Consider the following 15,908-nt stretch of genomic DNA (forward strand, 5'->3'; position numbering starts at 1 on the left):
TTGCAAAAAGAATTCTTACTCGAATGACAATTGAACTGACAAATAAAGTCGAGAGAGAGCATTTACAAATTTGAAATGATCGACTATATGTACTCATGAGAGTTGGTAATTATATCTAAAAGAAAACAAAGAATTGGCAAGAAATTTTAAGGAGTTTTAACAAGAATTGTCAAAAAAGTAATTGTGAAGAGATTAACAACATTACTTCTTTATCTTTTGAGTTTTTGTGCCAGATTAGTCGCTCAATAACCGCTTGAAAAGCTAAAGCTCGCCTACAGAAATAATTTACATGGACTGATTTATAATTCCCTTATGTCAGAATAAGGAAAGACCAGAAAATAAACCAACTTGCCCCTGCCTAAAGTAGAGAGTGAACCACCGTGCTGTGGTGCAAAACTAGTAAATCTGGAAAGGATGATTCAAAATAGTCTTTTTCTTGTGAGAAGTTAGCATTAAAGTTGAGTTAGTCCTCTACAAGATCATGAACACAATCAAAATTTTGCTTCTTGTGAAACCTAGTAATTGTTCACCATGCAGATACAAATTGCCGTCACATTTCTTCTTCTCTTCCTACTTATTACCAACCTCTGCTGCCCTGGCTTATTTTATGTTACACAATATGCCGGCAATGCATGAATTCCCATCATACCTACAGAAGAATTAAGCATGGCCTCTACCCTAGAAACTAATTTCAACATGTAGCTCCCGTGTACTGTTTATACTGCAGATAACACCCCCCCACCCCCCTCACCCCACCACCACTGTTTATGTTCTCAAGCCGAATGAAGCAGCAGCAGCAGGGGTGCCAGCCCGTTCATGTTTCCTCCGGCCATCTGCTCTTCTCGCTTTCCCATCAAAATCTTCAGGTTTGCTACCCAAATTAAAAATCGGGTATGCCACTTGATCTTGACGAGTACTCTGACACCAACTTGAGAAACATTGAAGATTTGTCCTCTAAGAGTCGTGCTGGAGAATCGAACTCAGCCACCCGACCTGCATAGGCGCAATGTGGGTAGTGATGATTTGAGAATTAGACTTAAATAACAAAAAATACAATTAATGATGAGGCGAATTAAGACGAATACTAGCACAAAATTTCTCTTATAACAAGTGAAGCATAGAGAACACACCATCACTGAGGACCAGAACCAGATCACTGTCAATAACTGTAGGGATACGATGTGCAATGGTACAAACAGTGCAGTCCTTAAACTCTGTCCTAATAATTTTCTGGATGAGGTTATCTGTTGCTGAGTCAACCGAGGCAGTCGCTTCATCAAGCACCAAAATTCTGGCTTGTTTAAGTAAAGCGCGCCCAAGAGATACAAGCTGCCTCTGGCCCACACTCCAATTATCTCCATTCTCCAGGACTGCCGGCAACAAGTTGGTAAAATATTTTCATCAGAACTCAAAATAAAACCAAATAAGACCGTGGAAAAGGCTACATCACTTTCAGCAGTGCATGTCTTAGTCCAATCTAAGAACAAATACCTGGTGTTTCCAGCTTTTGATCTTTTTGCCTGACAATCTCTCCAAGTTGGGACTTCTCAAGTGCCTGAGGGGAAGAAAATAATACCCAACTGCAATCAGTATCATAAAGTAGGCATGATCCACTAATGACTTCAGCTTCTACTTATACATTGGAATGTTATTGAAAATAATCTCAGCCTATATAATTATGTGTAGGTAAACAGGGAGAAAAACCAAATATTACCTGCCATATTTCTAGATCTGAATGTTCTCCAAGGGGGTCAAGGTTGTCTCGGATTGTCCCTTCAAATAATGTTGGATCTTGGGGAATTATACTCAAACGACTTCGAAGGTCATGAAGGCCAATTGTTGAAATATCAATGTTGTCGATTATTATTTTTCCAGCTTCTGGTTCAAGCAATCTGAATAAGGCCTGAATCAGAGTAGATTTACCACTACCTGTGCGCCCCACAATTCCAATTTTCTTTCCTCCAGGAAATTTGCAAGATACACCATGAAGCACAACCGGAAGACTCTCCTTATAACGAACCTAAGAGGAACAACAAAATAGTCATTAGCTTTCTGTTTTCCCTGATATCCGAGGGGATGGTATGGTTTAGGGGTGGCAAAACTAACCTAAACCTATTTGACCCGCCCGACCCGTCCAAGTTTTATTGGGTTTGTGCTAGAACGATTTTGAAAATGGGTTGTTTTGGGCTAGCCCAGGTTAACCGTTAACCCATAAAAAATCATCAGCCCGAATGGATCCATGATGATGCCCAACCTTGACCCATAGAAATGCTCAATCTTAGAGTTCTACCTTGACCCATGTGTTGGAAAATATTTTCTAATTTTCCCATGTTTGGTTGATTTAAATATTTAAAAAATATTTTCTTTATGAATTCGTTTTCCTCCAATTGGAGGAAAATGTTTTCCCTATCAAGAGAAGAGAATATTTTTCAAAACTCTTTTTCAACCTTCCAAAACTAACTGTTGTTGACAAAAATAATCATCAAACATGAAAAAAATCTGAAAATAAAGAAGAAACATATTATCACAACAAAAAAATAAAAAATAAAATTTATATCAACAAAATAAAGGACAGGTACTGAGCTATTTTTAGATATCACAATAAAATAAAAAAAGTACTCATTTTATTGAAATGAAACAAAATACTCTTTCTACAACATGAAAAGAAAATTTGTTGAGACAAAAGAAAATACTTTTTCTACAACATGAAAAGAAACTACTCATTTTGTGAAAAAGAAAATACTTTTTCTACAACAAGAAAAGAAAGTACTTATTTTATTGTAATGAAAGAAAATACTTTTTCTACATCATAAAAAGAAAATGTTCATTTTGTTGTAATTATTAGGTAGAATACTCTATCTACAACATTAAAAGAAAATAGGTTTTCTACAACAGGAAAAGAAAGTACTCAGTTTGTGAAAAAAAATACTTTTTCTATATCATGAAAAGAAAATACTCCTTTTGTTGAAACAAAAGTAAATACTTTTTACTACTTTTTAAGTATTCTGATCTTTGATCTTTGATCTTTGTTAGTATTATAAGATGAATAACTATCAAATAAAATTCTAAATCCAAATTGAGGAAAGAAATCATTTGGCATGAATTGACATTTATTCCAAAACATAAGACAATTTTTATGTGTGATTGTTAAAAAGTTAAAGAATATTGCAAAGATTTGGGCGGGTTGGTTTACAAACCATTGCTTAGCCCATCTTGACCCAACCCATCTTATCCCCAAGTGAACTTTGAGCAGGGTTGAGCAATGACCCATTTAACGAGTCAGCCCATCTTGACAGCCCAAACAGTCCATTTGCTACCCTTACTATGGGTATTACAAGTTGTTTCCATTAGCTACACCAATGTTCATTCCCAGAGTCCAACAGTGTTTGACAAACTTATGCATCATCAGTGGTATTAGATTTTTAAATTTCATGAACTAAGCATGATATTTGACTGCATCCCAAAGTCATTTTCCTAAAAAGCATGCTTAAGACGGTGAGAATGCATATGATAACAGAGACTTGAAACAATTGCAGTTTAGTGCAGCTTGAAGACAGTGAATGAATATGAAAATGCAAGGACAATAAAAACTTGTAGTTTAATGTTAAGATTGAAGACATGCTTTCCTGTCACCATCTTCCGTTGATTGTTTCTCTTTATACTGTCAACAGCATTCCTCTCCAGTATCATCTGATTCTATCTGCTTTAACTTTAACTTCCCACAAAAATATTATTTTTACTTTCCCGCAAAAACAAGAAAGGTTGTGTCTCATTACCAAAACCTCATTCGTTCATACAACTACATAATATCAAAGCCTTAATGATACAAATTTCAAAAAGAAAAACTCAGAATGCAGTGATACAATAAGTTGTTTTATATTATTGAATCTTCAATGCCAGTGTGACGTCCAAAAAACAAGAAAACCATATACAACACAAAGGAAATATCAATCGTGCATACCTTTAAATCAATCAGTTCAATGGTTCCTTCTTCTGGCCATGACAATGGGGGACGAGGTTCAATAATTGATGGGGCCTCACTAAGAATATGGCAATATTGATGAATCCTTTCTATTGATATAATCTTGTTTTCAAGCTTGCAGAAACTGAGTATCCATCGTGACAGGCGTGCATTCAAGTTTAGACCATATGTCACGGCAAGGCCTGCCATACCTATGGGAGTAGATACATGGCAATTAGAATTACGAAATCAATTCTCCCAATCTGTAAGTCAAAATAGTTTCCCATTTTTGCAATATTTTTTTTGGCAAAATAGTGTTTTTTTAATCAATGAAAGATTTTATTCATATGATTCCAGCACCAAGACAGTGCTGGAAACTTCAACATCTGGATGAATAACTTTGCCTTCAAAGAAGTTCCCTCTTAAGACTTGAATCATTATTAGCGTCTGAATAAGGTGACATCACTCAAATTCTTCTTTTCCCATATTGAGATAGATTGACCCAAGTTACATTCTTTGCAATGTTCATGAATTGCTTGTAGGTATTGCAGGGTTCAAATGCACAATAAAATCAGAACTATTAACTTGAAGGTTCATCATAAATGATCAAGACCTGAAGCAAGATTTTCATCACACAGGGCAAATATAGTGTACTCACTAGGATCTATACTTCCATGAGGAAAGCTCACTAGTAAAACCATGCAGAAAGCAAAGACAAATGTAGAGAGCAACTCCATGCGTAGGCAAAGCCATTCAATTGCTGCAAGACTGCAGAAGAACGGCCGAGCAAAACAATCCAAGAGATAAAGGTTCCTCTTCATAAATCTCTTTTCTTGCCCAAAACCTCTGATTGTTGCAGCTCCAGCAATTGACTCAGCAAAAAGATGGATGATTGGAGATTTTTGGATGCTAACAATGCGAACTAGTTCCCTTGATGAAGACATATAGTATTTCTGCACAAATTTGATCACAATTAATTTTAAAACTAATCAGTTGAAAACTGGAAACAGAATTGTGACTCCAAAACTTGCATGCTCAAACTATTTCAACTTCTACAAGGGATTGGTGGCTGATAGTGGAAAATGAAAAGAACAAAAACTTATTTCAAGGGTAATACTCTAGCACCTAGATGGTTCAAATAATGGTAAATCTCGAAAAGCATTATTCAAACTCCAACTACACACCACACGAATAATCTCTTAACCACCCATCTGATCAATAAGACAAAAAGCTCACTCGTCCGACCAGGGCCATTGCCCAAATCCTTAGCGGAAATACTGGTATCATGCTTTCAAACATTCCTTATCCCAATACGATAGTCACAAGTTTCAGGTCTAAAAACCTCATTTCATCCAATACAAGCAGCCCAACCGANGAAAGGCAAACTGTTACCAGTGTCATTAATGCAAGCTGTGACTACAGCATCTTCTGCAGCCGCTGTCACTGTTGCCTCGAAATAAAGATCATGAAATGAACTCTTTCTTTTACTATGGTACAGAGATAGACCAAGTTTATTCTCTTTTTGTTTACATCTGCAGCTTCCACTTGCACTGATAATGAGAATCTTCTGTAACAAAACAGCATATAGAAGATAAAGTTGCAGAAGCTTCGTACACTACATAGTGGATAATTTTTTACTTATTTAACGATACAAACTTTGCAAAGTATCTCTTCAGAGAAAAAATAAAAGTAGCACTGGAAATCTCATATTTGGAAGACATAAAAAACAAAAACTGTGGTGCACCTAGAGATCACAGATATTAGTAAAAGCCTTCCAGACACCCAAAAAAAAAAAAAAAAGGACACTACATTTTTTTTTTAACCGTGGTTTCCGGGCATCGCTTTGCGAACCCGACTAGCTGTACCCACCGGGACCCGCTGTTTCAATGCGTGCACCACGGTTAGTTCCACGGGGCCCTGGAGACGCGGCCGGTTTGTAATGCCTCCAGCGGCCCTGTGGGGGCGCGAACTAGCGACCTGAAGGACTTTGTCCTCAGGCCTTTACCAGTTGAGCTACCCCTCAGGGTTGACACTACATAGAGTATTAAAAGAAGGTGTAATTTATAAAGCAGTAGTAGTGTCCACAAAAACATGAAGTGCTTGTTGCTTGCTGATGCTAGCAATACGAAAAACAAGAAGTAAATTTTACAACAGAAAGAAATTTAGAGTGAAGGATTCGTAAATAAATAAGCAGCAACAGACATGATAAGGACATTAACACCAAAATCTCGAAAGTCAAAAGAACTTGAAATGTAGTACTACTATTATCTATCAATGTAACAGAAACCATCTTAAGCTCTTCACCTTGCTTAATCTCAGAAGTATTTAGGTGATCCTGCAGATTTTTGGATGCTTCCTCAATTTTGGGTGGTACACTATCTTCTCCAGTTGAAAGTGAAACACCTAATAATAAGCAGAGAAACATGTTATTTTCATTGTAAAAGTGAAGCATCTAGCGTATCAACTACTAGCAGCAAGGTTTTAGAAAGAGGGTAATAGTTTCAAAAAATAAAAATAAAAATGAAGAACTTGTAGATTAACAAGCATCAAACACAAAGGTAAGGACACCAAAATATAGAAAAGAAATTGAATTGCATTAATAATCAATGTAACATCCCTTTGAATTGGAAGTGAATTTTTATGGAATGGATCAAGCGGGGAAAAGAAGTTTCACGAGGTGAATTGGGAGACTGTAACCACACCAAATCGTTGGAGTGGGCTTGGGATTATAAAGAAAGAAGCATACTTAGGCAAGCCATCTGAGGTCTGTCACCATCAAGCAGAAAAGGTTATTATAAAAGGGAAATGGGATAAGTAAGCACAATATATGCATCTGAGGTCTGTAACCATCAAGCAACAGTCAAGAAAGAAGCATACTTAGGCAAGCCAGTTAGTCAACTACAGAAATAGTAACTGACTTGGCATGTTTCTGAATAGTTAAATCTGCTCAATCGTAGCATGTAACAATTGCCTTAAATGAAACACCTGATGAGTTTCGCCAAATATGAGAGAGAGAGAGAGAGAGAGAGAGAGAGAGAGAGAGAGAGATAGAGATTGTATTACAAGATCATTTGGAGTTTTAGATGCATAAACTAAGACAAGTTTTCATGGAACTTATGTTTAACAGTGGAAAAGGTATGCCCCGTCAGTTACCTGCATCCATAGGCAAGCAATTGCCATTGGGACGACAAGTAGTAAAACTTGCCAGGTAACTTTTGACATAACACCAACAATACCAATAAGCTGAATTGTGGTTGAAGCAAAGCCGCCAAGTCTGAAAGGAATATCAAGATCAACCACACTTTGATCAATCGACACCTGGTAAATCATAAGAATCCCTTAGAAAATTGCTCTACCGAAAAAATACAGCAAGTAGAAGGCAAGGAAAGAGAATCATGGAGCAACCATGAGCAGAGGATTGCATTAAAAAAAGGAAATATTAAGCAGTAACAATACTTGGACATACGCGATTCAATATCCGCCCTGCTGGAGTGGAGTCAAAGAAAGACATTGGAGCCCTAAAGACAGTCGTCAGCATTCTCAAAAATAGTTTTTGTGCAGCCTCTAGACCAAATGTAGCAACCAGGACTGCCCTAACAAAGATAAACAACGAGCTTCCGAAAGCAAGGGCCATATAAACAAGAATAAGCACCAAACTAGTTGTCCTAGGACTGTCCCCTGGAGTTTGTGGATTTGCCCAAGCCATCCACCAGTTACTAGCTATTTGAAGCACCTGAAATAATGTCTGTGCAAGAATGATAAGCGGAATCAACAAGCCCTTATAAGCGGCCGCCATATATGACAAATAAACTTTCATGCTAACTTTTCCCCTCTCCCGTTCCTCTTCCTGAACAAGCTGCTTTTTTCTCAATCTTTTAGCTTTCTTTTTCTCTTTGATTGCCTTCTTATCAGCAGCTGAGACACCTTCTTGCACTTCCTTTGCAAGACTGTCAATACTCTTTTCGCCTGAATCACATTTCTTAGTCACTACAGCAGAACCATCAGGCGAAGGATCTTTCTCTGGTTCTTCAGAAGATTGGTACGAAAAATCCATAGCTTCAATTGCTTCATGATGAGCTGAAACCAAAGCGTTGAAGTCAGTCCCTGCTTGCAGAAGTTCATCATACTTTCCACATTGACTGATACGACCTTCCTTCAGGACCTGTGAATGGAATCTAAAGAGTCATTTGGGAATTAATTGTGGCCTAACACTGATTAAAAAGATGTTTACCATCAAGTTTGATGGCTTTCTTCTCTTCATCATTCTAGAATGTAAAAGGACCGGCCCAAGTGTAAGCCTCTTTAGACTTTAGTATAGGTTAGATATGTGCATCTTGAGGAAAAATGAGCAAAATTGTCTAGAGATGCTAAATACACTTTGACTATATGATCTACGGGACAGAAAATGGTTAAATATTTAAGACATAATATTTTGTTGTTGATATTTCTAGCACAGTACCACTTATTAGACAGTTGTAAGGAACACACGAGGTTTAGTTTAGTGTTATTTTCCTTTTTGAATCTCTTTTTCAAAAAACATTCCCAGATCTGTTGGTACTACAAAGTCATCTGAAAGAAGTTAAGAAAAACTCTTTTCTCTGACGGCAAAAATATAGACCATCCACAGGTAATTCCAACAATACTGTGCATCATTTTTAGGATTAATTCCTCAAGCTTGTGATTCTCGACCTTGACAATTCACATTAAAAACAGCTAAAAACTTACAAGCAAAGCCATCTTTATTTGCAGTTAAAATTGCTCCATCATTCTTCAAATTTTGAAGCAGAAAACAACATATACAATAAAAAGAAGCTGAAGGAATAATATACCATCCTTCAGTACAAGTATAGATAGTAAACCTTGTCTGACCTGTTACCATACCTCAACGTCCGTCTCACTTTTGAACTGACATATAGTATAAAAATCCATGACGAAAGGACGAAATGAGGAAATAAACTTGACAAAACAATGCTAGCAGTTTAAATAGAAGGCTTCAAGCTATAGAGAAACATTTACACACAAACCAACAAGAACAAGGAGCGGTATTAGATAGTGAAATGGAATACACCACCTACCAATATCATGTCAGCAGCTGGCAAAAATTCAACCTGGTGAGTGACGAAAACCACCGTTTTTGCTGCTAATGCTGTTAGTATGTACTCCTGCAGTAAAATAATTGCACATTCAGCAATTTTCCTTCTAATTGAGCAGTAGAAATGACTACGCTACAACTAAGCATAACCTTAAATAATTCTGACCCAGTGTGTGCATCAACAGCACTAAAAGGATCATCAAGTAAATATATATCAGCATCCTGATAGAGCGCCCTGGCAAGTTGCACACGTTGCTTTTGACCACCACTAAGATTTATGCCTCTATCACCAATAATAGTCTGATCTCCATGTGAGAAAAGCTCCAAGTCCTTTTTCAGAGAACAAGCATGAATCACGGCCTTGTATTTTGCCTTATCCATTGGACTACCAAAAAGGATATTATCTTCTATAGTTCCAGACTGTATCCAAGCCGACTGTGAGACATAAGCAGCATTTCCACATATTCTAACCTAACACAAGTGGAAAAAGTAAAACCACGACAAAAGAATGCTGATTAGAGCTTCTCCCATATTCCTAAAAAATTGGATATATTGAAATCCAAGAGAAAAGACAATGAGAAACATCTTTTAATTTGACTTACTTCACCAGAGATTTTGGGAATCTCACCAAGGATGCAAGAAAGGAAGCTTGATTTCCCTGAGCCAACCACGCCGCAGACAGCAACACGCATGCCCTTTTCTACCCTTAGTTGTATGCCTGCCAACGTTGGACTTGAAGAAGACGGATCCCAGCAAAATTCACTATCTTTAATTTCTACTGCGACATTTGTGATGTCTCGAGGCACCACAATGGTGGCATCTTCCTGCAACTCTTCCTCTTGCAGAAATCCAGCAATCCGATCAAGGGATACTTTTGTCTGAGCCATCATTGACACCAAGTCAGGGAAATTCCTAAGTGGTTCTTGGAGGATCCTGAAAGTCGCCAAAGCAGAAAGAACACTTCCTGCCGTAAGCTGACCACCCAACAGTATGCAAGTACCAAACGTAACAGCTGAAACAAATATAGGGGAGCTCCAGAAAATGAAGGTGATGAAAGCCTGAGAGTAGAGAGCTTTTCGAAGATACTTGAATTCCACGTTCCGCATTTCCTCTAGCATTACTCTATACCTATCCTCCCAAGCTTGTAACTTGAGAATCCTCATGTTCCTGAGGCACTCGGAAGTCTTTCTCATCCTATCATCCTTGGCACCCATTAGTTTATCTTGATAGTCTTCCTGAACCCTAGCTAATGGGACAGTTGCAACAATGGAAATAATTGTGGCAACTAGAGTTGCCATGGATGCAATACCAACATTTTTATACAAAATAGCAAGAGCCAAAATTATTTGAAGAGGCAGCATCCATATATCATGAAGATACCACGAGTAGTCGCCTACTCTCTGAACATCTACTGCCATGTAATTAACAATCTCTCCACTAGTGTGACTTTGCCTAGATGAACTCGAGAGCCTCAGTCCCTTGCGATATACCATTGCAGTGAGAGCTGATCTCACATGCATGCCCAAAATGTCGACTCCAAGATACCACTGCCGGGTCGTTAAGGTCTCAACCAACTTTGCGGTGAAGAATATTCCAGCCAAAATGTATCCCTCATGAGGGAATGTCTCCACTCCTGCTAGGTAGTCTACAAAGTAGCTAATCATGTATGGACCCACATAAGAAACACAAGTGTTCACCCCTGCGAAAATCGCATTGCAGGCGGCCTCCTTCCAGAAAGATTTGAGAATAGCCCAAGCTAAAGAAGGCTGCTTTGAAGGATCTTCAGCCTTCAACTTTTCCCAATTTGCATTTAGTATCTTGTAATTTGTCTTAGAACGATCTCGTTGCGCAAGAAGCGGAATGTCCTTCAGCTCAAGCGGTCTCTTCGCCCCCACTGAAAGAAGCGGGTTCAACCAAGAAAGAGTAGCCAAACTAAAAAGACCCGCATCACTGTATGGAGTAACTTTAAGACATGCAGGTTCTTCTTCAGGGAGCAATGGCTCCTGAAGATCCGAGTTCCTAGTTACTTCAATACTAGTGACACCCCTAATAGCAACAAAACAGAGGAAGGCAAGAGCAGGGGTAGCAGCAAGATTTGCAAAGACATGAGAATTTAAACGGCTGGAGCCTTCTATTGCCAATCCTCTACTATCAGAGTACAATGTAGACAAACAAATGACAAAAGAGACAACCCACCATACCCTTGACAACAATGGGAATTTCGAACTGCCTTTGTACTTACAATAAAGGGCACTGAAGCTCAAGACAACCCAAGCCAAACTCTGAGTTACAGGAAAGAGAATTAAAGTCCAATTATTCAGTCTGTAATTAGCCTTTCTAATCAAACCAACCCCATCAAAACCTAAAACCACAACATGCACAAACAAGACATAAAAGCAACACAAAACTGAAGCTTTATAGGCTCTACCTAACTCAATACTCTGTATTATTTCCACATCACCACTTCTATGTCTACCAGGAACTGAATTACCATCAGAATCATCCTTCCGAAATCGAACCCGACCAACACATAGATATATCTGCTTAGCAGATACAATAAAGAGAAACACAAGAAACAAGGTCAAGTTGACACAGATGGACGATAATTCCAAGAAAGAAAGGCCTTGAAAAGCAACAGAAAATAGCAACACCGTGTGAGCAGAATTTGTAGCTGTGTTGAAGAAAAGATTGATACCCATCATCGAAAAGTATCAATCTTCAGCATGAAAAAGGAGCAGGGTAGATCAATTTTGTTGAAGCTGGATCGAGAGTCCGTAGTAGTATTGTATTGTTATACTAAACCAGCAATAAGGATTGAATCTTGCAAAAGGGGCATTTTCACCATCTGGACATAACACATGAAATGATGACAAGTAACCCAGTGAAAGAAAGATTCTGCAGACACATAACACATAAAAACAAATTCATATTGTATCATCAACGAAAAAAAGAAATAGAGAGAAATACACAAAACAAGGTGACAAGCGAGACGTAGTTGAAATCTGAAACAAACCCATTACAGAAAATCCAAAATACTGACCTGGGTTTTTGGTATTTTCCTCAGTGGAAGAGTCGTGTATCGAGTCGGTGTGGAGATTGTCGAGGCAAAATTCTGCAACGATAGACAGTATTTGTAGTAGCAAATAGCTAGCTATTTCTCACACACACACACACACACAAAAACAGAGAGTAGTGCTAAAATAACACCCACACCTACAATACACTAGCCTTCATCGGGTAGTGAGGTGGTGATGATATATAGAGAGAGAAAAACAGATCCACCATAGTCTGTGATATATAAACGTATAAAAATATGTTTATAATGGTAAAAAAGAAAGCCAGAAATGTAGCACTCAATATTTTACTGTGGCGCTGTATGTTTGGAATTATTAGACCTGTGATCACTATTTTAGTTATTTACTCCATCCGGTTCAAAATAAATGATTTTTTGGATGTTTTCACACAGATTAAGAAATCCACCTTTTAGCATTAATTAGCAATGGAATTGACCATATTAACCTTTACTATCTCACATATATACTCCTAACACATATTCCAACACTATTTACTCCAAGGACAATGTAAAGAAAAAATAATTAATTCATTCTTGAAATCTGGAAAAATCACTTATTTTGAACCACAAAAAAAATACCAAAAAATCACTTATTTTGGAACCTTTCAAGAGTTGCAGTCTCGATAGGACTCTTTGAATAAAAACAAACAAAACTGATCACACCTTCTCTCTCTGCTATGTGTGTCCTCTAACTGAGAGAAAATAAAAGGAGTCAAAAAATAAACTATATTTGTGATTTGAGTATGAATAGATTACTCTGAATTTGTTGGAAATTAATATATACAGATAAAGAAATAGGTATAAGGGAAAAAATTAAAACAAGTCATCCCAAGGAATAATGGAAGGTGATTCGGAAAGAAGAATATTATAACAATATGCTTTTAGCATTTGCATGTGGGGTGAGATCGTCGAATTAATCATAAACTAAGATTAGGGTTTTAAAAAGACCATCTCAGCATTAATTTATGTCATCGGAATATCATGAATTTCCAAGATGTTTGTTGAGATTTCTTAGGCGGGGTTTAACTTTGGTTTTGGTTTAATTTCCAAAAAGTAATTATAGAAAAAACTCTGCATTTTAGATTAGTTCTTGAATGTACCTGTTTTCCTTTTTTTTTATTTATTGTTTTGTAGCATTTTACCCAAAAAAGAACTAACGGTGCTTCAACTTATCATTCACGCGACTTGAATCCTACACTTTTAATTAATAATTATATCGGAAAATTAGAGAAGGAAAAGGAAAAAGAGTGACAACGAAAATCAATCTCACTTATTATGTGAGACGCTCACGAATACATTATATTATATTGTATAATAAGCTTTTGAGATTCGGATCTTCTACTTGTATCGGTTTTGTGATACCCCATTGTATGTTTCCCCTTTTTATTTTGAAGATCGTTATATTATTTTATTTTGGGAAATTGTTTTTGACCTAAACGGGTAAAATTTAACAGCATGGGTGCTTTCTAGGTGGGAGTTTGTGGATTGGTGACGTGAATATGAGTGTGATAGCATATGATGAGGAAAATAAGGTATGTAGTAAATGAGAAAAAGTGGTATGCTCTTCTAATACTCCCTCCGGTCCAGAATAAGTGATTTTTTAGTTTTTTTCGCACAGATTAAGAAATTCATCTTTTAGCATTAATTAGCAATGAAATTGACCATATTAACCTTTACTATCTCTTCACATAAACACTCCTAACACATACTCCAATACTATTTACTCCAAGGGCAATGTAGGAAAAAAAATAATTAATTCACTCTTGAAATCTGAAAAAATCACTTATTTTGGACCACAAAAAAAGGCTAAAAAATCACTTATTTTGGACCAGAGGGAGTATTAATTAGGCACCTGTATTCAATTCTTTTTATTTATGTTTCATTCTTTTTTCAAAGGATGACCACCGCCTTGGCTTTCCGTAATGGTTTACAACAGAAGTGCCAGAAGCGGATCCAGAATTTAAAGTTTATGTGTTTCTATAATAACTTTAAATAAATATACAATAAATATTTGGGTTCACAATCGAATATTTATAAATATTTAGTAGATTTTTTAATACATGTACAGAGTATGTGCAAAAGCTACTGGGTTCACGGGAACCCACTTATAATAACCTAGATCCGCCCCTGGCTGAGGTACCTAGTTCAATATAAATGAGTTACCATATATACCTCGTAAATTTTGATAGAAATCTTATAGTATATAGATGTGTGTATACCTTAAAAATAATTATACATATAATTAGCTCGGCTTCCTAAAAAAACCTTTGGGGAGCATTAATTGAGCAGTTTGCTCAATGTTTTCTTACCCAGCTTATTGGTTCAATATAAACATGTCATGTACCCCTAATTATTCTAAAAATGATTCTTTAATTCACCAAATGTATGTATTCTGAGTTAAGCATTACAAATACTTTAGATAATTATTATAGATTAGTAACTTGCCCTCACTCTACATTGGATTTATTGTTGTTCTTCATTTGTATTAGATTGGACGTACGTATTTATAAGTTGAATATGTACTATTCAAGATAATATAGTAAAAGTTTTTCATATTCCTATATTATAGAACAATATACGATTTTTTCAAGGATGAAAAATCAATAGACGAGAAAAATATAAAAGATCATTGTCTAGGCATTCTACTACGTATATTTTAAAAGTTGTACTCAAGAGAAAAGAGTATCAAACTCAAGCCTTGTAGGTTTAAAATTAATCACTACTAGAAATTCGGCAAAAATCGACCAAAAAAAACCGACCAAAAACCGATCAAAGTTGGTCGGTTTATCAAAATATTTTAATTTTTAATTTTTTTTTACGAAACAGACCAACTTTGGTCGGTTTTCTTTGGCGCAAAAATGCGGGAAACTATTTTTGAGTCCCGTGAAATTTATTTTTCAAGAAACCGACCAACTTTGGTCGGTGATTTTATTTTTTAATAAAACCGACCAACTTTGGTCGGTTATTTTCGTGCGAAAATACAATTAAAGAGTATAAATAAAAAAATAAAAGACAATCTTAAAACAAAATGCACCAATGGTTTAGTGGTAGAATAGTATCCTGCCACATTACACACCCCGTTCGATTCCCAGACGGTGAATCTTTTGATTACATAATTAAAATACCGACCAACTTTGGTCGGTTTTTTTTTTTGCAATATTTTTTTTTGAATTTAATTTACCGAAGGTCGGTCGGTAATTTCCGACCAACTTTGATCGGTATACTAAAGCGACCACCAAAATACCGTCCAAGCATATTTGGTCGCATTTTGGTCGGTAATTGGCCATTACCAACCAAAGTTGGTCGATTTTTTTGGTCGCTAATTACCGGATTTCTAGTAGTGAATATTGACGTTGTATGTAGTATTCATTAAGGAAAATAAAAATGAAAAACCAAATATTGTATTCATTAAGTACCAACCAAACATCCTAAAAATTTATGTTGATTTTATATGGAGATAATATCTTCTAAAACCTAAACCAAACGCCCCCATGCACAAGATTCAGTAAGATGAAACTTGCCTTCGTGTTTTTACTATAAACAACTTTCATGAGCTTTCAAAAAATAAATACTAATAATTATGCATTTTTATGTTTGACTTGATCAACCTTGTCTTACTGTTAAGCAAGCATTAAAGATCTATACATTACTGTACTAATTTTAAATTTTGTTTCTTTCGGTTGATAAACATCTTTTTATGATGCACAAGGAAGTCCTCGTTTGAAGCAATTCAATTTCTTTTCATCAATAGAAAGTAAAAAATTATACAATTTGTCATAGGT

General features: G+C 36.4%; 1 protein-coding gene across 1 annotated transcript; it reads right to left on the reverse strand.

The window, feature by feature from the left end:
* Positions 1-415: 415 nt before the first annotated feature.
* Positions 416-12,331, reverse strand: LOC109207291 (ABC transporter C family member 5). The gene is made up of 12 exons (XM_019370180.1): positions 12,094-12,331; positions 9,656-11,948; positions 9,204-9,524; positions 9,037-9,123; positions 7,428-8,123; positions 7,115-7,279; positions 4,620-4,914; positions 3,962-4,173; positions 1,715-2,020; positions 1,492-1,555; positions 1,131-1,370; positions 416-993 (listed from the first exon to the last, which is right to left on the reverse strand). Exons 2-12 carry the CDS (start codon positions 11,753-11,755, stop codon positions 881-883), a joined length of 4,599 nt encoding a protein of 1,532 aa, XP_019225725.1. The 5' UTR covers positions 11,756-11,948; positions 12,094-12,331; the 3' UTR covers positions 416-880.
* Between the last annotated feature and the right edge of the window lie 3,577 nt (positions 12,332-15,908).

The sequence above is a fragment of the Nicotiana attenuata genome, unplaced genomic scaffold, assembly GCF_001879085.1.
Source record: "Nicotiana attenuata strain UT unplaced genomic scaffold, NIATTr2, whole genome shotgun sequence".
NCBI classification, from domain to species: Eukaryota; Viridiplantae; Streptophyta; class Magnoliopsida; order Solanales; family Solanaceae; genus Nicotiana; species Nicotiana attenuata.

Coding starts and splice junctions, on each gene's coding strand:
- LOC109207291 (XM_019370180.1), bottom strand. CDS start 11,755: ATGATGGGTATCAATCTTTTCTTCAACACAGCTACAAATTCTGCTCAC. Junction 7,280..7,427: donor CAGGGCGGATATTGAATCGC/GTATGTCCAAGT, acceptor ATGATTTACCAG/GTGTCGATTGATCAAAGTGT. Junction 994..1,130: donor GGTTCTGGTCCTCAGTGATG/GTGTGTTCTCTA, acceptor GCGCCTATGCAG/GTCGGGTGGCTGAGTTCGAT.